The sequence below is a fragment of the Sipha flava genome, unplaced genomic scaffold (assembly GCF_003268045.1).
Source record: "Sipha flava isolate LNK unplaced genomic scaffold, YSA_version1 1_pilon_pilon, whole genome shotgun sequence".
Lineage (NCBI taxonomy): Eukaryota > Metazoa > Arthropoda > Insecta > Hemiptera > Aphididae > Sipha > Sipha flava.
Genome location: NW_020272783.1, coordinates 5,893,110 through 5,920,564, shown reverse-complemented (window position 1 = coordinate 5,920,564; position 27,455 = coordinate 5,893,110). Strand labels below are relative to the sequence as shown.

Genomic DNA, 27,455 nt, shown 5'->3' with positions numbered 1-27,455 from the left:
AACTTTCTTGAATGTCACTCCAAATTGGAAAATGTAGTACTTGAATCCAACGAAAATCTTTTAGTGGTTCATAGTGATATCCCCATTTTTCCACATACGATAAAAACGTGTCATAAAACTCATTAGTTATCTTAATAATTTTTTTTCACTGCATCCGGTTGTCACAGTACTGTTACCAATCTAAGGAAACCAATGATCAATTATTAGATACCAGACATTTATAATACACGTATACCCGATAATATATTGATCAAAGGTTCTTATTTATTGGCACGACCGGGTTGAATTGACCATTGTATGCGTTACGACAAGGAAAATCTTACTCCTCCCGGTAATATTTTCCGGGGGTATGATTTGCCTGTTACACCAGGGTTACAGATTTAATTGATTTACCTCGAATAAAAAGGACTAGGAATTGCAAAATTTGTATAGTAACGCTCGTGTTACGTTGGGAATTAATCAACTACTGCGAGTGCGTACCTATGTCTTTATTTAAACCGATCGCTTCATTTCTTTTTGCACGTATATCTAAGTGTAAAATTTTGTTACTAGGGCAAAAATTGGCGCCAGACAGTATTAATAAACGAAAGATTCGCATGAATGTGCCAACTGCTGCAAGGACAAAACTATACATCATGTTTAGCGCTACTGATTTGAATATGAACAATATTTCATTTATCTTTGTAGGAAAAATGAGTTTTACGATCTTATACGGGTAAATAATTTTTAAACGTCTCCGGAATGGAAAAAAAAACAGTCCAACTTCCAACTTTAAAAACGTGTTTGGCAGTGGTTCTTAACGTCATCAAAATTTCACATTCCTCTAATTTATTACAATATAATACATTTAGTTCTGACTATTTTTGTGACACTGTAGAGAACATGAGATTTTATACTATGTTATGATTCATTTACAAACTGATAATTTCCACTTCTATAATATCGTATACCAGTGATTTTTAAACTGTGAGGCGTGCCTCTCTAAGGAGGCGCAAGCACTTATTGGGGAAAGCGCAAGGCAAATATTTATATTGTACATCGACAGTAATTTTCTTTAATTTAAATAATAAAAAAAATATTGTTTTATTTATTCATTGGAGGCGCGATTACATTTTTTTTTCTTTGGAGTTACATGAACCATACATTTTTGATACAGATGCCGTAGCCTATATTTTTCTCCATATGTTTCATTCTAAAAACATCTTTAATTCGTAAAAAAAAATGTTTTCTAAATTATTGTATGGTGTCATCATAATTTTAGACGTTATATAGAGAACATTTTTTCCCATTCTATACAATATATATAATATAAGCATGAATAACTTATTGTTAAAAACTTTTACACTTCTAATTATTTTTCGTTTCCTTGAGATTTGATTTCTGTAAAATCTTAAGTTGTACCGTAAAATATCCCATTGAGTACATTTGTTCGTGTATGATATTATTTATTTCTAACGTTTTATTTAAAACATAATCCCGTTTAAATATGCGTACAGTTAAGAGGTTTCAAGTCCGATCCTCAACTGGAAACCCGTTTTATGCCTGTTTAAAATACAAACCGTGGGCATATTGTAATTTATTTGAAAATTACTCTTTTATAATAAATATTCAGTTGAATGAATAAACATCGCGATGAAAGCACGCAGCTTTAGATCGCACTATACACTGCGCCTGCTGTCATCAGGCATAACTACATCTACAGAGACTGATTATTTAGACCGTGAAAGATTTCGCGACGAATTTGAATCCGGTGCGCTGCACGTTTTTGCCCACCGTAGGAATACAAATATAGTACGGACATTTTCATAATGGTAATAAAAGATCGGACATTGAAAATAACACACACACACACACACACACACATATATATATATATATATATATATATATATATATGTACAGTGGTTTTCATTTGCATGCATTTCTTCCACGGCCTGTTGTTATTGTTTTTGTGTCCGAGAAACCGCAATGAACGTTGAACCCACCTCCCCTTCATTTTTTTTTTTAAATTTTTTTTTATTATTTTCTTCTTTTTATTTTCTTTCTCCCTTTCATCCCATTGTCTTTTGCGTTCAAAAAAAAGGTCGATGCGCGTCCCACGGGATATAGGGAAAAGTATAAGATAAAAAAAGCGAAAACCGCGACGACTAACCAAAGGGGCGGCTCACGCGTGTATTCTGATATTGGTCTTTCGGTGAACTATAATATTATTATACACCGTTTTGTAGCCGGTACAGGTAAATTCGTCGAAAATACTGTTAATGGCTAAGACGTGTTTCGTTTGCGATTATGGTGTATTTTATATTATGCGCGCTCATTCGCTCTCCTTTGCGTGTGAACGTAACGGCTTGGAGTTTTATTTCATTCCTTATTCACCCCGACATCTTGGCGCAACCGTATTATTTTTGTTATTATTATTATTTGAATTATGATCGTTATTACTATACTAGTATATAGCAATCGTCCGGACTCAACATGTGTATTATAGCCATAATAGACGTATTATCTTACCTAACGATTTCCCTCCATCTCCTCACTGTATCGCAGTACTATTTTTCCTCCAAAATGATGTAAACTCTTTATTTTGTTTCGTTCGCGATGCTGAACACAATAATATTATATTCATTGCTTCCGATTTTTTTTCCTCTTTTCGGTTTGCAGATGTCTCTTAAAGATACCACAACCGTCTATCCGCGGTGACTACACGCGTGACTATTTTATTGTATTTAGACGATTCGAAGCAACGAAAAATTCTATTTGAGCATAAAGTAAATAGTAAAAAATAAAAAATAACCCATAATTCGATAAAGCAACAGTCACTGTCGGTGATGACTTGAATATTTAACATAACCACGAATTTTACACTTGAGCAAATACCATTTTTGCTAACTTTACAACTATAATATAACATAATTAGTCATTTGTCAACCATATTTAGTATGTGTATAAGAAAACAAATAAAAATATGCTTATTTAAATAATCGTTTTAAATGGTTCCATTAGACTGATGTATCTAATTTATTTATTTCATTTTAATTTAATATTAAAAATATTGTTTTGTAATCATTGTATATAATTTAATATTTGATTTTTATACGTATTCGTATAAATCTTTTTATAACTTATCATTTAAAGAAAATATTTATAAAATCGTATGCTGTTTGATTAGATACACCTAATGCATACGCGTATTGACTTACATTAAATATAAATAATTTTGTGAAACATAACTGTCAAGTGCTTTCTTGGAGTTGAGTTGTATGTATTCGGTAAAAACTTTTTTCATTAATAAAAACATTCATGTGTGATAGAACTCCATAGGAATTGGAATAAAAGACTAAACTATTGATATTGTGGGGTTTATGAAAAATTTCAGAATTCCCAAATTATATATTTATATATATATATACATAATAAAACTTTTAATGAACAATAGCACTATAATTCAAAGAAACAAAAATGAAAACTATTAGCTAAATATTTTTACTATTAAAAGTAAACCGTATAATTTGAATAACATTTTTTATTATTTATAAAAGTTATGGAAATTGTATTAAAACTGCACGCATATAAAAGAAATGGTATTTACCTATAGAAAATGGTTAAAAAAAAATATAATATATTTATATAATATTTAAAATGCCTACGTGAACTTTAACAATTTAATGACGTAATAATACATACTGTACGATGGAAAAAGTAAATAGTTACACGTAAGGAACTTAATTTTCTTAAAAAAAAATAATAATAATAATAATAATAATAATATATTTTATAAAATTATAACGAATTCGCATAGGTATTATGAAACGTATCGTATGTATATTATTAGTAGAGTGTAGATTTATATACATTTGTATATTTATTCTAGTTATAAGTGTATGATATGCTAAATTAGCACAATATTTGTATCATAACATAACGATTTAAATAATTAAAATCTTTTAGTGCATATATTTACATATTTAGACATTTACCCTTTATTTATTTTAAGGGCTTATATTATGATTTGAATTTCATTATTCAATGTTTAATTATATATAAATATATGAGGGATAAAATAATAGGTAAAATGTTCATGAAAAATTTAGAAAAGGCATACGTAACACTTACTGAAATATTAAAAAATTCAAATGGTGAAAGTGAATCAATTCAAACTACCGAATACTTATATTTGATGTACATATACAGTTAAGTTTATTACAGTTACTTATAAATGATGATACTAATTAAATACGGAAATATTACTTTTGTAGACTTGCAAAGGTAATTTTCAATGTATAAAAATTTGTTAACTGGCAAACAACGATCAGTACTTTAAATATATCTAAAATAATTGTCATACAATAGAAATTCACATTTAGGTAAGAACATTTATTTTAGAATATATTTTTGATATTAATTGAACAATTTTTTTTTTTTTTTTTTTATAGATTAATAGAATTATTATTGTATATAGTAACTACATATAAAATGATTATGATAAAATTCCTTAAAAATATGAAGAAAATTATTTTTGTTGTTTATTTTTGAGTGCATATTAAAAATTTTTTTAGAGCATATTTGATTGGTTTTTAATTCATATAAAAATCCGCACTCTAATTTTTAAATCAAAAAATATTGAAAGTAAAATTTGTATTTTCTGCTTGCACACATCAGTTTATATAATATTATAATTTATTGGTGTAATATAATAACTATAATGCACGAAATTTAACAAATTAATTCCTAGTTGCGCTACTGCCTTAAACTCTTAATGTAGGAAAAAGATTTACATTAATTTATTTTTTTTGTCAGTGACATAATTTATCAAACAAAATTATAATATATTTTGTACATTTTACATATGGATGAGGCTAATGCGATTAATGGCATGTTTGAATACTGTGTATGTATAGTGTTGAAGCTATTTGCTGTATAAAGCTGTTGCTGCAGTGAAATGTTTTTTTATGTTTTTTTTTTTTTTTTTGTTCTCTTGATAATATTTTATTGAATCAATAAATTATCTAACGAAATAGACGAACAAAGTTTAGTTTCACCGAATTCTGTAACCCTTAAATGGTAACCGGGAATGTACTCGGATGTATATATGCATATATGCATATATATGCTACGGGTAATGTTAACATTTAGATAATGTCAACATTATCCGGCTAAAGTCGACAGTAGCCATCTGTTATGGCTAATGTGTAATTTTTCGTTTATAAGCAGGAATTATTAACACTATCCGGATAATGTTAACCAGTCAATATTGGATAATATTAAAAGTTGTATATTAAATAGACTATAGAGTTTTTATTAGCATTCTATATATTAAAAAAGCGTCGGACTTCCAGAGTATAATATCTTATCTTGACTTGTAACTGAATTAGCCAGTTATCTTACCGATAAAGTGAACAATATATTGATATATGGGTTTAATATTTATCTCAATTGTATGACATTTTTTGTTATAATTTTATGTACGCTATACAAAATACGATGTCGTACATCGATCTGTTATTAGTCTGCTTCAGTTTTCACACGTGATAATTGCAAGCACAATATTATTAGTGTTAAACTTTTAAGTGTTTTAGATTGCATTTCTAATAAAATGAAAACAAAACTGGAGTTTGATAATTTATTAGAGAAATTATTGTCTGAAAAACAAGAAGATAATTCATCTTATTTGTCAAATGTAAAATATTTTAATATAATTAATGAATTGAAATCTCGTCATTTGAATAAATTTGAAATTATTAATATCGGAGGAGGAGAAAAACTTATAACACCTGTTAAAAAAGGTAGTACTAATTTACTATATTACGTAAAAAATGATGAATTATATGACATACTGATTGAGATACACCTTAATATTGGTCATGGTGGTAATAATCGAATGATGGCAGGAATAAAAAAAAAATTCAAAATTTTGACTGAAAAAGTTGCACTTATGTACAAATAATTTATTGTGTGTTAAATATATTTAATATTGTTAATGATTTACAATGATTTTATCTCATGCACGTTAAATTCTTATGGTTGATAAGACATTATCCAAAATTTCTTGGTTAATATCATATTACCCGTAACATATATATGTTACGGCTAGTGTTAGGAGTATGGATAAACTCAAGTTTAGCCGGCTAATCACAAGTTTAGCCACTGCGTTTGACTAATATCTAAATTTCGGACTTTATCCACTAATTTTAACATTATCCAGATGCATATGGCTAATGTCTAAATAACATTATCCATACAAATAATTAAACGGTTTAGATCATACAAAAATTCTTTCATTTCTTCTCTTATTCATTAATATTTAATAATATCATAGATTATGGAATAATTTTAATAATAATAAAGTAGAATTATTATTAATAATTATTTAATCAATGATAATATGTACCTATTTTTATTATATAGATTTACGGCCACATTTCGTGACAATAATAATGTAATTTTTGGATGGCATGACTATTTTTACTTAATAGTCTAAAGACGGACTCCTATCAATAGTTAATACCGAGATATATATTATGGTCTAATCTAAAAAATCTTCGAAATTTTTATTTTTATGTTTTTTTAAATTCCATGAACTTATTATTGAATGCGATATTTTACAAAAATATTTCTCTGGTCTTGAAAATCAAAATTAACTTAATTGGGATAATCGAAAAAACAATACATTAATTTGTAAAGAAATAAGTTAATTTATTAGTAATAAAATAATTTAAATTAATGAGTTAATTTAACTTAACTTTTTCTTAACTTTTAACTTATTAACTCCCAAGCTTGAAATCAAGATATACCTACAAAGTACTACAAGCTGGTATCTTAACTACTTGCAAACTTGAGTCGGTAATTACTGTAGATTATTACTATCTCTATCGAGCACACAATATTTTATGCATATCAATTTTAAAATAAATATAAAATAATATAAAAATGCACACAACTGTGTACAATATTTATATTATTGAAAATATTTAACTTACCACGTGCACGGTATACTTCTATACAATTACCCAACATATCAATATTCATTAAAAATTACAATTTCAAAATATTGTATTATCATTGTAAGCAGTTTTAAATATTTAATTTACCTATGGCTAATGTTATTTAATCATTAGCCGATAACGGTTGGATAATTTTGGTTTTATTGGCTAGTGTTAAGATTATCCATTTGTTTTTGTTGGATGAAGTCCAAAATTTTGACATTAGCCAAAAGAATTGTCTAAACATAAGATTAGCTGGCTAATCTTAATCTTAGCCAACCTTCGGACTAGCCGTAATATATATATATTATAAAGGCAATCGTGTAAACATAATTTGTTCCAATTTTTTTGCAAATGTTTTATTTTTAAACGTGGTTTTATTAACTGCACACAATCCCGGCGGTTAATTAAGGATTATTATTGTTTCAGTCAAAGAGAAGAAATTCGGTGACAAATGCGATTCCAACGAGGACTGTCATTTCAACGGGTCGATATGCACAGTGGACCGGAGTAACAAAAAAGCATCTTGTCAGTGTCGACCCGAGTTTGCGGTCACCAACCATATAGATAAATGTGGACAAGGTGAGTAAAATATTAACCATTCATTATTATTATTATTATTAAAGACTTTTTTTGATCTAGTTTTTCGTTTCTTTACCCATATTGTTTTTTAATCGTTAGATCCGCGATAGTTAATCGTGCTCTAGCACCCTTCGCATCGAAAACGACGATACAAGTGCCACGATGAACAAAACTTATCAAGTCATTTGTCCTTATACTTTTAAATTTCATCAATTTACTGCTGTAGGACTATAACATTATTATAATATTTTTACTATAAGCATTTATTGTCCATCGACAATACGCTATATTTTATTTATATGCAAGTGTATGTGATGGTGCAGAAGACCCTTTACCTTTTTATATGAAAAACAAAAATAAATTATTTTCAAGATATTTTTCGTGTCAATGTTTGTTAAGTAGTGCCAATGGCTAATGAGGAGAACGTATGAGTATTTTTTTTTATTTAACTTTATTGATTTAACCAATCGTTATTGAAAAAGGGCTCCCATATTAGCAAGTGGCCACGCGTACACTACTAATTTACGAATACACTAATATATATATACGTTTTTGTCACTTCGATTTATTTTCTTCTCGGCATTTCAAATAAATACATTGAACCTCCATCATTATCCGTGTAAAATAACTTATACGAATTCCTTGGAGTTAATTTCAAAATAAATATTGCTTTGAAAGAATCTAAATGACGGACCATTGTAGCCGAAATTAAACTCACGCTTATTACTACAATTATTATTGTTTTAATAAATTTTGAATAGTTCAGAAATGTTATATCTATAAATTATAAATTCCGTTATAATGGCACTAAAGAAAAATATTTTTATTGATAACATTGAAATCCACTATTATATTATCACCAATTTCTTAATAAAACTGTTCTCGTTTATAATACAAACCATTGTATTCGTATGAAATTAAAACCATTGGAATATTATTGATTTAATTTTAACTTTTCAAAGTTCCAACTATTTATTATCGTTATAATTTAACAACATACATAGTGAACTATATTAAATTAATTACTATAATTTTAAAAACTATGGTACTAAAATGTTACGATGCACAGTTCTGTATATTTTTATTCTGCACTCCCTTTCCGCCTGAGATTGGGGCATAACATTCTTCTGTTCGTGCCAAACCTTTTACAGAGTTTCTTTCTATTTTGCCCTCGTACTTCCCGAGGGATTTCCTCGTTCTCGTACACTTTCATCTATTAAAGTTATTTTCAATTCTAATACTTTGTAGCTAGTAAAAATATTGACTAACACAATACATTCTCTCTTGTAAAGGTAAAATATATCGTTAAATAAAATTATACGAAATATCAAGTGATCAATAAGTTTCCACGTAATACTTTGTTTCGCACCTAATATATTAATTTGATATAACAATAACGACTTGGCGAAAGATAAGATTCGGATAATAACCGGATAAACGACTGAGTTAGATGCCGTACGCAGCTGAATAACGTTTCTAAACCCGAAGTGGGATTGTTTTTATTTATTCACAGAAAGCTTTGTGTTGATAACATTTGATACTGTTGATGTCCGATGAAATCTGTTTCGCATGATTATGACTATTATGACTAGGAAAAAAACATACAACCGTTTCTAGAACATGCGTTTATTTATCGTCCTTGGATTTCGTTATAAAAAAAAAAAAATCGAACCGACACTCCCCGCGTTCGAAATAGTCGTTATTATTTTGCTATTCCAGTTTTTTTTTTTTTTTTTTTTTCACAAGCTCTTTATCATTTAACGTGTTTAGTACACCGACCCGAGACGTGACGCGAATATTCCGTTCAGTGGCGTTAACGCAAGCCGAGTGATTTACCGGTGTAAACGAACATGTCACGCGCATACGCATGAATGTCCTGCTCGAACATTTAAAATATTTAAATGGTGGCTGACGAACAGAACCCGGTAAGAACCCGACGCCGGCCGCCCGTGGCCAAGGTGCTGCGACATTGAACACATTGTGTTCCCGTTGCATACCGCGAGCGTGCGTCAACAGTAGTCCGTACGCGTACCGCGACGGAGTGTGCAGACACGTTCGCGTCGCTATTGGAAAATCTCGGTCGAGACCCCGTCGACACCAGAGGCTAAAGGACTGACTCCCCCTCACCCCTCCCAGTTGCCCTTATTTACAAATATTTGTTTTCATATTCACCCCCGATTTAAGATTGTATCTTGAAATCGCGGTCGTGTCCGAGCGGATAACCCGTGCATTTGACTGACCGTAACGGTTTACAACCGTTTTTTTTTCTACATTAGCAAGCATTTTCAATTCGGTCGATTGGACCTTAAAGTTATTTTGCTTGACGGCAGATACAGTTTTTATTTCGGCTGTCCGTTTCTCAGATGTTTTCAATACGACTTAATTAAAAACAGTCATTTCGAGTAGGTATACGATTTTCACTGTTCCATTCAACTGTACAATTTTTTAACAAATATTACCTTTGGGTGATTTTTTCAATTTATTTTCTTCAATTTCTTCTTCTTCGAAACTATTGCGCTTCCACTGAGGGTTTAACTCTGCTATCAAATGTTCTTGATCCGCCATGTACTCTGATGGTTTTTTCCATTTTTCCGTCTGTGGGCTTCTGCACGTTATTTGTACTTGATTGAGTCGAGTACGCCATCGATTTTTTACCTGCATTCTTTAACTCGCCGTGTTGATATACTTCGAGGTTTTTCATCGATTTTCTTATCGAACACTTTCTTCGTATTGATAACTTTATCTGTTCACTTGAGGCTAGACTCTTTCCACTCCAGTGTTTTTGTCGTCAGATAATCGAAAACTTAGGCTTAGGTCGATGGTATGTATGTTACAAAAAAGTTTTCGGATGTGCAAAAAATGTGCGAAATAATAAATATCTATCTTTCACCGAATGTTAATCATCGAATGATGTATCAAAATCATTTTGTTGAAGACCACGAGATTTATTAAATATGCGTTGCCATAGATATACTGTATAATATGGATATCATGAAAATTATACATAAATATATATCTATACTTGTTTCCCTCGCAACAACTATTTTAAGTCTCAAACCCAATCCATTCGTTATTAACAGACGTTAATGTGGCGATTTATTTCAATATGATTATTATTTTTATATTTAATTTGTAAATAGTTTATTTTTTTTTATATCTATTAAGTAATCCGACCAATGTTGAATGTAAAGTATACGTCGTTGACATTAAAGTAATACTATGTATTGACTACAATTCTAAAAAACGTACAATATCCAGATGTTTATTATTTATTTTGTCAAGAAGAAATCGACAACAAATATATTAGTTTTGTTAGTCGTTCGAAACTAAAAATGTACAGTAACGCGTCTATATGATAAATATCCCAGACCGTTCCAGAAACGAGCGTGTGCAATGAATATGAAATATTGTGCTGAAATCGTATAATCGGTTCGCAAAACTTCCGTCGGCAAGCCCTCTTTTTGTTTCAACCCTATTTTCTGTCTTACCAATATTTAAATCGGCACTGTAATAATAATTATGGTCTTGTGGGTAATTTCATTTTTATCTGATTGACGCCAATCGCGTGACATTACGGCGGTATCCTTGATTGTGAGTAATATACTTATACATGCATGCCATACTTTGGAATAATTTTCAAAAGTGAATATATTCGTACGCCTACATTTCAACGTATTAATTCTATAGATACACTCTTAAAAATCAACTAAACATTTAAACATTATGTACAGATAAACCATTTGAATATTCATTTTTACTTTAATTTTTTTTTTAAATAAATAATTAAAAAATTTTAATTTGACCATCTAAGGCAGTAGTTCTCAATTGGGTTAACATGGACACTGTGTTGGGGTAACGGGAAAAGGAAACAAATAAAAAAATAATTAATTTTAATAAAATCATATTATTTCCACAACTGTCATGTAAATAGCATACCTTTAAGTTTGTATCTTTATATTATTTAGATCCGATAAACACGTGCAGTATTATTATTAAAGCGAAATTGCTACATTATTGATTGTTTTATCTAACCAGGGTTGTTAATCAGTTATTTTGCAGTCGCTAGATTGTAGTAATATTCTAGAAATATTATAGTATATTATAGCTCTACAACTCTATAAAACAATATGAGACTCAGTATTTCCACCATCGGTCTTCGACTTCCTCAACTTTGTACAAACCACCAGAGCCCAATTTCACATTAGTTATTTTTTACAAATTATTAATATTTTTTCTCTCTATTTTTTTTTTAAAAAAAATTTGCAAATTTAAACTTTAAAATGTCAATATTTATTGAACCCTGCAATTCAATACATTATATGTATATTACTTATTATTATTTATTATAGGTGTATCACTTATTATTTTTCTGTGCCGTATTTTTTGTTATTTCAAGAATTATTTTAAAATACACAGTTAAGATTATTTATTATTTTAATATTATGGTGACGCGGTGTTTAATTATAGTGGTTAAAAGTTACACGAATGAGAAAAGTATGAAAATCACTGATCTAAGGTATTCAAGCAATAATTAAAAATAAAATGATTGAAAAATAGATTTTCTTGTCATAATTAACGTATTGTGTTTCGAAATAATATTTTTTTGAATAATATATAAGTTAAAGTCACAATAGCTTTTAATTAATAATTGATAAAATTATTATTTTTGCAGAAGGAGCGTACATTTTCCGTTTTAATTGCTGCCGTTAAGTCACGCATTTTTCTTTTCATATTTTTAAAAAGTACTGAAATAAAAAGAAAAAAACAATGTTCCTTTTAAAAATTACATAAACAGTTGAAACGTTTGTTAAATCATAAATTATATTTAGTTTTTAAATATTTTAACTTTCTAAACATTCATAGATCTATAGTTAGTAGTCTCTTCATATAATACTAATTCCAGTTGAATCAATTTTTTTTTTAATTTTGTCCGCGTATAATGAAAAAAAAACCCCTTTTTCTATTATAAAAAATATTTTTGTACCAAATTAATAAAGATATAGAATATAAAAATACAATTAATAATTATTACCAATTATTGCGAATCAAAATATTATGTAAGTAAGATTCCATGTTTAATTCCAATATCTTCACAATAATTATAATTCATGTAGTTGATATATATACCACTCATTTTGACTCCAATCTCAAGCCTATTAAGTTTATTTTTAATTTCCATTATACTTTTTTCTATTTTGCAGTTAAATAATAATGGTGAAAGTGAGCATCCTTGTCTTACACCTTTACGTATATATTCGCACTAGCTGACTCATTGTTTATTGTAATTTCTGCTCTTTGATTTTTATAGAGGTTATTTATAATTCTCCTGTCTTTAAAATCTAAATTGTAATCCTTCATTTTTGAGAACATAATTTGCCAATCAATGTGGTCAAAAGCTTTTTTGATATTTATAAACGATAAAAAAGTTATTTTATTTCGATATATTTGTTTTTCTTTTAAGATTCTAAGTCCTAGTATTGCCTCTTTAGTTCCTTTTTGTTTTCTGAATCCATACTGATAATTTCCAAGATATTGGCTTTATTAAATATCCTTCGATGTATAATTTATATGCGTACCTGTAAGACGCGAGGGAGTACGCTCAGGGTTCTAAAATTTGTACAAGAGTCAGCTTTATTCATTTTTGGTAATGCTATAATTCTGCTGATGCAAAAGTCTTTTGATATTACTCCTGTTTAATATATATATTTCATAAGATAGTAAATCGCGTCTGTCACGCTTTCACTTGCGTTTTGTAGTAGTTCTCCGTAAAAACTATATATCATTATACTATAAAATATAATTAAAAAATTATTTTTTAACCACAGCAAAATCAAAGATTATCTCCCGGAATTAATACTTTCAGCCTAGCTGCCATTAAATCTTTATAAAGTTATATTATTATATTTTGATATTTCCACCAAAACAATGAGTTATAAATTAAAAAACTTTGGATTACTTTAAATATAATTACACATATGTAACATAAACATATATATTATACATATCCACATATTTTTTTCTTTAGTAAAAGTACAAAGCTCCTTGCAGAAACTTGTAAGCTTAACAATGTTACATTTATATGAATGATACAAAAAATAAATAAGAGTGCTGTTATTCGCAGAAAAAAGATTAGAAGGACATAATAGGGAAAAGGGCCAGAAAAACTTATTACTTTATAATTCAGTATTATATAAACGTGAATTTGCTTCTTTTTTTTCAGAATACTTTATGAACTAGATTTTGCACTGATAATTTAAAAAAAAGGATTATATTATAACTTTTTATGTATAACATTACTGTTGCACATACATGCAAATATCTAACTAATAAATATCTAAAAATCTATTCATACATTTTGATATTACATGAAATTTTAAAAATTTTAAATTTTTTCTGTAAAAATTATCAACCTTAAATATTGATTTGAATACTCTATCATCATATTATTATCATATTTGGAAATCATTTTTGTTTAGTATTTTTATGTAATCTTAAAATGATTGCTTCATATAACAAATGTTTAAGTTAATAAATGTATTATTACTATGAAAATGACATAAAACGACAATTTTTTATAAACACAACAACCTTTCATAACAGAACAATCTGAAATAACGTTAATCACTGTGATGAATTCTGATTTAAATATTGAAACATTATCTTCGGTAAAATAATATTTTTTTTTTCTTTATCATAATGTCAATTACACGTATGTAATTAATATGGTAATGTTAACATATGTACAATGCACAGTATTACTTTTATGAAAGCAAATTTGCCACAATTTAACTGACTTAAGGATAATAAATTGGTATTGCATTATTTATAAATAAATCATATACTTTAAGCATTATACCTACAATTTATAAATTTGATTTATTAGGTACATAAAATGAAAGAACCGGTGCAGTATATTTAACTATTGTATTTTTCCATTATTTATTTTCAAAATTGTATAATTTGCCTTCCTAAAAAATTCCTAAAATCTTTTTAAATAAGTATTTATATACATTAATTATGACATAATATTAAAATAATTTAAACAATATTTGCATTATTATTTATTTTTTGAGCTACGAATATTTTGATTTTACATTTAATATCAGTGATACAATTTAAAATTGACCCTAAGCTTAACTGATGACAAACATTTAAAAATACGTGTAACTTTATCTAAAAGATGTCAAGGTCTAAACGCATTGTTTATAATTTAACTAAAATAAATTAAAAATAAATATAGAAGGATTTCCTGATACATACGTAAAATCGCAAAAAAAAAAAATCTAAGTACCGACAAAATCGTATATGTGAATTTTAAATGATAAAACGTATGATAAAATTATTACACTGCGATACATTAAGAATCAAATAACACCCATTAATGAAATGGATTAGTTGAATAGAAAAAAATATCTGCTCGAAGTAAGTGCAAAACGTAATCTTATACTTATACAGCGGCATGTTCAATTTTCAATTTTTTACCCGCGTATTGTAAACAAAAATTACAAAAATATATTTCAAAAACTTACACTATAGTAGTAATAGTAGTAATAATAATAATAAAAAAAAAAAATAATAATAATAATAATACGCTGTGAACACAAATAATAAGAAAAATACCTTTTGTTCTTAATGACTCACTGTGCGGTGAATAATATTATATGTTCTATAAAAGAAAAAAAAATTATAAAACTACCAGTGGGGTTCGAGTTGGATCAATGGTCTGGAATATATATGATGTGGTGCTTAATACTGCGACAAAGGTTAACGCTGCAAAGCGGTAAGACTCACGCAATCTCATTCTAGAGGTCATGTTTTCGGGTAGATGACCCCGAGGTTTTAACAGAAATCAAACAGCGAAACTTTTATCAACTCGTTAGCTCTAATCACTCCTTTGATTTTAAAAGTGTTAAAATAAAGACATCTAATCAGAGGAAAACACATATTTGAATGCCCTGTAGACCTGTCTGATTCGTGTTGTAAACTTACGCAATGTCCATTTCTACACAATGCATTTAGAAACAACTAATGTATTTTATTTCTTTGAAGTATATATTTTTAAAAAGTTAATTAAACTTTGTACATAAGTATAGTACAAATTAATTTGTTATGTTATAGATATATCCGTATTAGATAGGGAAAAAAGTTTAACCCGCTAGATGATTAAGTTGTGTTTTAAGGACACGTTTCTCAATAAGAAAAAATATTTTCAATTGTTTCAAATTAACTCTGACCCAAGAAAAACTTTTTTTTGGTTTCCGTAAAAAAAACTCTTTGAATACTTATTAATAATAATATGCAATAATATGCATTTGACCCAAAATAAGCAAAAACATGCAAAATAAAAACACCACCATTTATCTCATAATGAGGTGATTCGTGGACATTACTGACAAAATCAATCATCAGAAGTCGCAAAAAAAAAACATGCTGTTGCATACAAATACTAGCTATGCTTATTATTATCCAAAATATATTTTTAACAATGGAATATATTAATTATAGAGAAGTTGAACATAAGTGAAAATATAACAAAAAAATATTATGTCTTCAACATAACATTTTTCTAAGAATTGTAACTGTATCATTCCCGACGAAAACGCACGGAGGCATACCAATTACTATTGTTCGATGAGTTTGAACATATAATCCATGGATTATTTCAGCAGCATGAATGAAATGTTCTCGAGTATTAAACACATGTTGATTACACGGTATTTTCATTAAACCGTTATGTTTTGTTTGTAATACAATTGATAGTTCACTAATATCAAAACCACATACATTTATTCAAAACATTATTCAAGCTTGTTCTTATATAATAATTATTATAATAGCCTCTTTAACCGAGTTTATTTCTCATTAATTATAAATGGTAGCAATTTTATGGCATATCGGACTAAAACAAAACATGAAACTGGCTTTTGAGTGGTCTGTCACAAAATACACCTCCTCTAAAATTTGTTCTTTTGGACCGTATAAAAAAATAAAATAAAAATATTTGATCAGACCATTTTTCGATTTTACGACATTAGTGCCTACCCAGGCTGACTTAAGGTTAAATATCTCATAGACCAAGTACGGAAACCCATACCGTGTTTAATTTTTTTATTTAACCGAATAAAATTGGCGTCTAAAATTCGGATACTGTCTCTATTTTTGAACCTAGATTTCAAATTGTGGTACTGCAATAGTTACTATATATACTTTTTAGATTGACCTAAACGCGTAGAACAAGAATTTCGTAGAAAACATAAAACGTTTACAGCCGAGGCTTTTAGCGAATCGTCTTTTGTTCTCGTCCCAATACACATCCCATTCTCCAATTTTATCTTTCTCCACGTCGTTCTGACACGATTCGCCCTTAATAACAATACCCATAGGAAAGCAAGGCAAAAACGACTGTGAAAATGGCCCAGTATAATGCTCGTTATACATAAATAAATAATTATTTAATGACGCCGCACGTTCGTTAACAGTGTTAAACGTTGGTTGTATATTTCGGAAAAGACGGCAAAGTAAGAAATAATACAATGCAATTTGTACTAATAACTTTTGGTAAAATTTCAAACAAAATAAGAACATTTGACAATATATAAATATATATATATATACATTTATGACTCTATATGTATTCTATAACATCAACTAGGGACGTACCTGACGGCCATCTTACTTCTAATATTATTGTTCGGTTCCTTATTCGTGTTTAAATAGTGGATTAAATAAATCACACTGGTAAATATTTATAATGTTGAACTTAAATTGTATAAAAATATTAAAATTTTTTTTCTAATTTTCTAAATTCTTTTAAATTTCCAAATTTCGGGAGAGGGGTCGAACACCCCTCCTCCCACTATCTTAGCCCTAATTCTTGTAAAGCCACGATACCGCTGAATAATAATAAGTTCATACATAAATGTTTCATTGATCGCGTGCGTGTACACAACGTCGATCATTCGAATACGAACACGCCGACTGTCCCACCCCCGTATTGGATTTTTACTGGGAGAACTACCGTCACGCGCGTGTCCATTACATTATAATATATCAATAATACGTGAACGGCAAGAGTACCCTCAGAAAATTAGCTCAGTGAATGAAAAATCAAAAGTATGATATACATTTACATAGTCACATCATTATGTTCAAATAATAATCATACTTGGTAACACCAAATTTAATGCAAAAAAAAAGCTGTAATACCGTATAATAGTATTATAATAATACTACAAATTATAATACAGTCTTAAACATATTTTTAATTATAATGAATGAGTTATGAATCAAATAAGAATGATAAACGTCTGGCGTTTAGTTCAAAATGATTAATAACATGGGTATTTTATTTTTCAAAAAATATTAAATTTTCTTATCTAGCTTTGTGTGTGCGAATAAAAATGAAAATGCTTAACCTCACACTACTCATTATAGATCATACCTATGTTTTGATACAACACTTTAAACAGATAGTATATATTGATAATTAAAATAATCTTGAATACAATTAATTATATTCAAAGTGGAATAATTATCATAAATTATTCAAAAATGTATTTTGTTATTATTAATGATAGGTACCTTAAAGTTCTTTCGATTGAACACAAAGTTGCTGGTAATTTAAAGACAATTTTCAAAGCTTTATTTACAACAGGATAATATTTAGATTCTTTTAGTGAATATTTGTTTACTTGGATCACATGGTTTTCTTTACCATATTTCATACTAAATTTTTGTTTTTTCTTCAAAATTATTAAAAAAAGGTTTAAGTGATTTATGGATTTAACTACTTCAATGAACTCTTAAATACTTTTACCATTTTTTTAGGGTGTTAATCAAATAATAAAAATTATTTTAAATGTCCATCAGGGAATCTATCACTTATTATTATTATTATTATTATTATTATTATTATGTTATCTAAGTAGGGAATAAATAAATATTGTCTAAAAAAATTCATTAATATTATTACTTGGATAATTATCTCGATGTGTTTATCGGATAGCTCTTCGTGGTAACACCTACAAAGCAAGTCAATGCATAGTGTGCAGTAGATAATGTACTGTGCTGGCTTATTTGACCACCGTAATTAAATTAAATAAAATTACAAATCCATGTAATAAATATAACAAATAAACAAATCTGATGAGTCCAAAGGTGAAACACAACATGTTCGTAAAATGTTGTCCATCGGTAAATGTAAATTTCTGAAAATAAAATGTGCTTCATCGTCCGAGATTAATAAATTTTCAATAAAACTCAGATCGTCGATAATTTTTTCAATTATTTTTTGAATGAACCGTAACCACAATTGGTGATCCTCAGCCTCTGCAAAATTTGGAATTTGGAGGTGATGGAAAGAGCTATGCACAGGGGCGAGTTCATTTTCGACCAAAATCGTACCCTTCCTTTTTCGGCCGATTCACTTTTTGACTAAAACAAAAATTTATATAATAAATTTAAAATAATAAAATAATGATGTACAATTTTTGTCAATAATTATTAAAATATTAATATAAAATAGGTCATTTTGATTGTACAATACACAACGTTTAACATATTATACATTAAGTGATACATATCTATTATACAAGTTATAATTATTAAAACCTATGTATAATTTTTGTCATTAATTATTTGATCAGTGGTCGTCGTATTTGATTATGATGGAAACTACTATATTATATTATATATCAATTTAAAATGACCTAATGCCGTAGTTTACGATTGTTTTTGAGGTAGATAAAAATAAGATTTTAAATAAAAAATAACAAAAAAGCTTACAGCAAAAGAAAACGTTAAATTTCAAACACTTATAAAGAAGATTTATTGTTATTTAAGGTGAAAAATACTTAGTTTTGTTTTAGTATTCCCTCTCTATAATAATCCAATTTGTACGTAACTGACCTAAAGGCTTTTTACGTATCATAATAATGAAAATAGATAGTAAAAAAATAAAAAATTTATTAAAGAAAAAACTGTAAACAGTAAAAATAATACCTTAATCTGCATAAATTATATTTTAGTATGATGTATTTTTAACAGCGTTTTTCGTGATATGAAAAACTCAACAAGCAAACACAGGCCGTTGCACTAGTAATAAAAAATAAAATAAAGCCATTATAACATGGTATAAAAATGTTAACAAATAAATACAGTTACAGAATTTTGAAGAACGAGAAAAAGAGTACATAATAATTCGATGAAAAACGGCAACTATGATTCTGGAGATACTTCAATGAGTTCAGCCAATAAGAAATTCAATAATTAATGGGTTAAGTAGAGCTCAGATGTTAATGACCAAAATTTCATGAAAATATGCATTATAAAATGTCAAAGTATGCAATTATATACCATAAAATGTATAAAATATACTTATTTTTCAATAAATATATGCAAAAAAATAGTTAATATTAATTCGAAAGACGTCTATACTCCTTTGAATGTGTATTTAAAATTACTTTATTACAAAAAACACAGCTAATATATATGGAAAAAAATATGAATTTATTTTCGATCTATTAAAGTTAAATTTTTCATAGGTTAAGTACTTTAATTATCAGAATTACACTGTACAATAATAATTTTATTGATACTTTCAAATTCGAAGGACCTTCGACGATCCAACAAAAAGTTTTTGTAGACTGAAAATGACATAATATGAACAATTTTTAATATTATACTTATAATTTATAAAATATACCTAATCTAGAAACAATCGATATATGCATTTATATGATTAAAATGTCAAATATGCAAAATAAGTTTGCATATTTGCAATTAAGATTTCATGAATCGAATTTATATCATATTAGGATATAATTTTGGTTACGTGAAAAAAATATGCCAAGTCATAAACATCCGAGCTCTAGTTATTAGAAAAAAAAGGGGAATTGAATTATTTATTTAACTAGTTTAAATATCAAACAAACAAACGACAAGACTATTTGAAACAAAAATCACAGTTCAAATAAATTTATCTAGGGGAAAAATATATTTAAAAATGTAGATGAAAATATTGACTTCGGTAAAACTAAGTTTGGACAAACTGCTATATTTCTGCAACGGACAGAATAGAAAGAATTTGAAAGAATACTACTTACCACATTTTATTTCGTCAATACTAGAATAATGAGACGACAAATTAATATATATAATACTATAATCGCAAAAGAAGTTTAACCGTACGTCGTTTCAAGACCGAGTATTCGGTGCTAGTCATTGCAAGATATACGATAACAGAGCTGGTTTCGAACAAGCAAATTGATTAATTTTGAATAAAAAAAACTAATAAAAATAATATTCTATCACAAGGAGTGTGAGTATGTGTGTGTATTTAGATTATTCAGCCATGTAGCTTAATAACTTGTCAATAAAAACCGTGATTATTGTACTCATACAATTGTAGACAAAATACAATATAAACTGAATACCTTCTCAATATTTGTCTTCGTTCGTAATATTGATGAATATTTCGTTTTTAATGCAACACGTACACACATGCTGAAAGGCGGTGAGAGAAATACTGAAAAACATTTTATTGATGCATTTTACACACGAAATGAATGTAATAACTCGAACATTGATGTAATGTAATTAAATATACCTAATAGTGTTGTTTTAAATCAGTACGAGATACTTTTCCACGTTAATTTTTATCGATTTTACAGATCTCGAATGCCAAAATATATACAATCATATAATAAAAATGTTACGATTCTGGTTTTACGTTCGATAAAATTGGTAAAATATGATCTTATTGAATTATTAAAACTAATAAACTAATAAAACTATTAAAATTAGTTTTTAATTATTTAAAATTAACGAACTGATACCTTAAAATTCGAGTGAATAAATGAACGCCTTACATATTATAATTAACTTTACACCAAAACAACATAAATTAATAACATATGTGTTAAATAAGCGGTTCATTCTGGTTGAACAAATGGTTTAGTTTTCAGAAATCGTATGACAAAGTATATTCTAAATTTCCATATGTACCTATACCGAACACTGAACGCGTATATAGTATGTGCAACAAAATGAAATTTAAAATTAACTACCGGTAAACAACAGTGTTCATTACAATTTCAACTACAATATTCTAATTAAACTTCTTTTGCTAAGGCTTACCATCTGTCACTATTTCTGCATTAATAACTGCGCTATGTGTATTATTTTTGGTTTAACGACGTACTAACAATAAATGAAACATTAAAAACATTGTAAGTCGGGTGGAAAAAAAAATTTCATTCGTATAACAGTTTATTATAAGTATGGAGAAGTAAAACACTACTATATTTTATGCGTAAAAAAAGGGTACATAGAGAGAGTACTGTACAAGGCGACATTCAAATGTTTCAGTCGCAGCGATAAACGAGCCGTGTTTTTTCAACGAGCAATGTGAAGTTCTCGTATTCCAGACGGAGTGCATAGGCGATGTTTGTGCTTGCAGATTCGAGAGGACTCCGGTATTTCATAAGGACGGAACAGTCGAGTGTATCGGTGAGTATACATAAATGGTATTCATTTAATTTTTACAACGTTGGAACCATCGTCAAAGGCGTTATCGGGACCGTTATTTCCAATGTTGAGACTTATCTAGATAAAAATATTAACCATTATTTTATGTAAGAATAGAAATAATAAAATAGATAGAAATAGAATAGAAATAAATTTTACATGTTTATCTATCTTGGAAGAACACTTTAATTATCTACTGTTTGTTTTTCTAAATATATGTATATTTTATTTTTTCTATAATATTTAATTAATATTTTAAGTGCTTTGGAGATTTTGCCTCACATCATCTGCGTGGCTGCAACGAAAATATTCAATAATAGAATTTCGTAGTTAAAACTAATACAATTGATAAAGTACTCAGACGTTTTCCCAAATTTTGACGAATATTTATACCCGAATAAGTATGAACCAGATGTAGATATAATTATGCGCTAGATATAATTATCCTAACCATACATAATAACGACAATAATAGTTTTTTAGTTAACACATAACAATTAACAATCGTCGTTGTCATCAACTACTATTTCTTTGTAAAAAATATTAAAATCTTATTGAAAATAAATCGTTTGATCTACGCCGAACAGTTTTATTTTCAATTTATTTTACATCAGTAAATTTTAAAGTATGATGACGTGCTAAACTATTGCCCATCCACTACTAATAACCATTTGCTAGTGCTTTTCGAGCACGATCGGTCTTATCACAAAAAATTTCAGCGCTTAAATAAGATTAAAAAATAAATATATGTTAAGGTGTATGACCGCTTAGCTGTGAATTTTGACAGTCAATAGTGTATATCAACTTTTACCACTCATTTTGGTGAATGTTGTCTATTCTTACAAATATTTAACTTTGTGGAAATTTACTGGTGATTGTTTACATGCGCATTAGTCATTTGGTGAATTTGGACATATGAATAAAAATCATGAAATCATAATAATTTTACAAATATTAATTAATAAAAGATACAATATAATATAATATTTATATTATAATACAATATTTATAATATATAATTATATATTATAAATATAATTATAATTTATTTATTTTAATACAGTAAGCTATCGTGGAATTTACTGTTACAAAGTATACCCTCATTCTTAGAGCTACACATTTTTGTGTTACATTTTTTTGTTAATATTTTTGTTTGGACTGGCACGGAACACCATTAAACTTAAAAATAACATAACGACTCCATATGTAATATTTTTTAGCTTGTTCTATAATTCATACTAAATTCTGATTCACCCTCCATGACCAGTTTTTATATGAGCTTCTTTTCACTCAATTTCAAATATATACTCATTTTTTACATAATAAATCATTTTCGTTTTACCTACCTTTAATGGAACGATTGATTTATGACTATCCACTATATAATAACGGCAAACCGATTTAACCTCCTTAAATCAGTTCGCTGTTTATTTTTTTTCTCTAGCACTAATTACATCACTTATATATTTATAGAAGTTTTCGGTACTTAAAAACAATTATTTTCCCTTTTTTGGTTTAAAAATGAATACAATTTTTATAAAAAGTTTCTTTCATATTTTCCATTTTTAAGTAAAAAAAAATTAATATTGAGTCACATATTGAGATTATTATCTCGAGCGATAACAATAATAATAGCCGATCATACGTCTCATACACGGATTTAAAAAAATAACAAGTTCACAAACATTGTGATATAGCAATAATCTCACTAGTATCGAAAATATTTTATAATATATATCGCCCTTTAAGTGTGGTCAACATTTGCCGAACACTATTTGTAAATGTCCGCAATCACAAGTGTATGACCACAAAAAGGTTATTTAGGCAACATTCACTACAATTTTTGGTGTATGTAGACGTACACTATTCACTGTAGTGATGGGAATAATCTAATGGAATAATCGAAAGATTTGATTATTTCAAATAATCGAATAACTCAATTATTATTTTTCGACTATCAAAGTAATCGAATGATTTTAATAATCCTAATAATGGTACCAAACATATTTATCAAAAGAAAATGAATTGAATTATTCGAAAAAATTATGTGTTTTACTCATTGCCCATTGGGTACTAATTTAAGAAGTCCTTCAGTATTGTATTATTATTTATCTTATTTTTAATCATTGGTATAATTCCCGGTGTCGGTAATCGCTACACTAATAATTATTGGTTTAATACGTATAAATATTGGATTGAAAATGCATTTCACTTTCACGCTTATAGATAATCATTTTATCATTTGCACAACCAGTTCAAGCAGTTAAATCATAAATCATTCGATTATTTTGATTTCGTTTACTAATCAATAGATTATTTTGTTTTCGATTACTAATCATTTTATCGATGAAATCATTCGATTATTCCCCTCACTAGGTGACTGGTACACATACAACATTTACCGACTACGGTCATACACCTTAACTTTTTTATTCTAAACGAATAAAACACTTTAAAATCAAGACACATTCTAAACGCTTCAAACAAATATAAAATATTATATTCGTGATACGCCTGATAATTTTATTTTTATTTTTCTTTTGACAAGTTTATATAAGATCTTTGTTTTTTTTTTTTTTAAGTAATCTGCTTTTTATCTAAATGAATTATGGTTATCTTTTATCTTTTATAAAGATAATTTTTGTTGAGGTTAATTTTATTTTTATTTAATTAGATTTTTGCTGTAATACTTTTATCTGGATAAAAAAGTAATTGACCTGAACTCAACACTAGTTATTTACAACATTAGTCATCGCATATTATAGTAATACGAAAGTAACATTGCACCCGTTGCCGTAACAAAAAAAAGTCGAATTTAACTCTTACAATATAATGTTCCCCCCATCTGCACTTATTGTGCATGCACGATGTTTTCCAAAGCCGGTTATACTATGATCATATACTATGATAACGCAATCGTAAAACTGTAAAACAAAAAACTCACTCGTGTCTATGTGAAAATCGTTTCGTGATCTATATCCGATTTGACGGGGTAAAACGTTCGCGTTTACATAAGTTTAATTCGATTGTACACCGCATCGTTACAAAATGTATACAACTCGTTCCTTTTTCCTGTATTTTATTATTATTTATAACTTTATGTAATTCTACTTTTTTTTTTTCAGCAAAGAACAACTCTAACTCCGAACCGTACACCGATCCAGCTATGCTGTGCGTGTTAGCTGGAATGTGCTTAATGTTTATTATTATATGCGTAGTGCTGAGATTGTTTAGCAAGTAAGAAATTTATATATTTACAGCGGTAATTTTACGTTTTAATTAATTTAATTTCTCCCCCTCTATCGTGCATATAAATTATGTACGATGGTGAATTAGAAATTAATTCGCAAACTATAAACTTCAAACAAACGTTTCTTTTTCATCGTGAGATAATTAATAATCGGTTAAAACTAGAAACATTATTATAAAATATTGTATACAATGAGTATATATTTAAAATATAAACATAAGATATTTCATTAATAATAAGATATTTATTATTATCATTAATTATTTTAATACTTTTAAGTAAATATTTTGACCATTGCTTTCAAATAATTATTTAAATTACGTATAATAAATAATACTTTTGCTTATTTAGCTGCATATACATACAAATATATATTATCATCATCAAATTGTTTCAGTCATTAATGAAGTTGGTAGTTATAAATTAGCTAAAAACCATTCAAAAAGTATCCACAATTTACAAACATTGTAAGTGTGTATACTTTGTTTAATGCTTGTAGGCTAAACTTAAAATATTCTTTCAACCAGACACAAGTATAAAATATAAGACTTGAAAATATGGAATTCAAAATATTAGTGCATATTCATTATACAAACTTAAATAATGTAAAATAGTATTAAACATATTTATATTTATATAATTTTATATAAAATATAATAAAATGAAATATGCATAAATAATTCTCTTAAAGTTTCCGACTATTTTTGAAGAGTTTCTTGACCATTCCAGACATAATACAATTATCTATATATCCAACTTTCATCTTCTTTGTAAATTACATTTTATAATATTATTTTTCCGACATCAATGAAATAGAATAATGCGACCTTAACCGTGCAATTTTAACGGTACGTAATTTTCATATCAAATATCAGCTCTTTGTATTCCCATTCTGTTACGATTGATTAATCTTAAATATTTAAAATATTTATTTTATTCACAATCCTCTCTGTTATCTTTCTGACCATATAACTTGTTCTTAGAACTTGGGTATTTCTATTTAATCTTTATTTTATCTATATAATTTGGTTTAAGATAAAATCTCAATAATTACAAATAAATGAAATTGGTTTTAATTCCTTAGGAGAAATATTTACCAAATTAGAATTTGTAATAGGAAAATTTAACTTTTTTTTTAAAGTTTAAAAATGAAATTGAATATCTACTTGACTGCTTCGATAATCAAAAGGTTAAACTTTGATATCAACCGTAGTCTACAATATACTCGTATGCACAGTAAATACTGATTAATATATAGTAAAACTTGATCGTATTATGATTTCAAACTAAAATGGTTTTCCACACCACACTTGTTTGAAAAGCTCATCATATGTTTAAGCAGTTCACGGATCTAAATTTAAATTTATTGAAAAATAAATCACATTTTTAGCTGATAAAAAAATGTAAATTCATATAAATTCGTTTTATGACATTTAAACGTTTTCAATAACCCACAACAATATACTATCGGCATAAGAGAAAACGGATAAAATCTATTAAGATGACATTTTTTATTTAATCGGTCTCTATGCATCATCTTCAAAAACATTAAAGCCTAATAACGCATTCAACTCCAAATGTTTAATTGTTTAATATCACTACTCATTGATATGACATAATAACAGTAATGATAAATGATCGTGTAAAAAATAAAATTATAATGAAAAATATAAACATATAATTGATAACTGATTGTCTAATAGAGTGGAAAAATTTTATTTTTAACGGACATGTAAATTGTACGATCTATAACGATTAAACATTCTGAAATTGAACAAACCAATTTAAACCGGTTTAGACGGCTCATCAGTCTATTCGTATCATGTATCAAGCAGATTATAGTATTTTACGTAGTAAAAAATATCACATTTCGCGACACACGATATATTTCATTGCTTCCGGTGCCTAAATACGCCATATTCGCAATTTGATGAAACACGAATAACAAACCACCGTGATTTGTTTCGGCGGGAAAGGCGCGTCCTAATTGGTTCCCCGTAATAGCATATTGGTGTGGAGGTGCATTGTGGAATTTTTCCTTCCTGAGGTTTTTTTTTTTTGTTTTTACTGTTATACGGAAGTTGTGGTTATATGTTAAATTCCATTTTTATGACTAC

General features: G+C 27.7%; 1 protein-coding gene across 2 annotated transcripts in view; it reads left to right on the top strand.

Annotated features, from left to right (window-relative positions):
• LOC112682101 overlaps positions 1–27,455 on the top strand; it is a 78,745-nt gene that overhangs the window by 46,581 nt on the left and 4,709 nt on the right. For both annotated transcript variants that reach the window (XM_025552582.1, XM_025552581.1), the window contains exons 3-5: positions 7,410–7,562; positions 21,930–22,070; positions 25,214–25,325. In XM_025552582.1, coding sequence (XP_025408367.1) covers positions 7,410–7,562; positions 21,930–22,070; positions 25,214–25,325 — 406 coding nt within the window. The remainder of the gene's footprint in view (positions 1–7,409; positions 7,563–21,929; positions 22,071–25,213; positions 25,326–27,455) is intronic.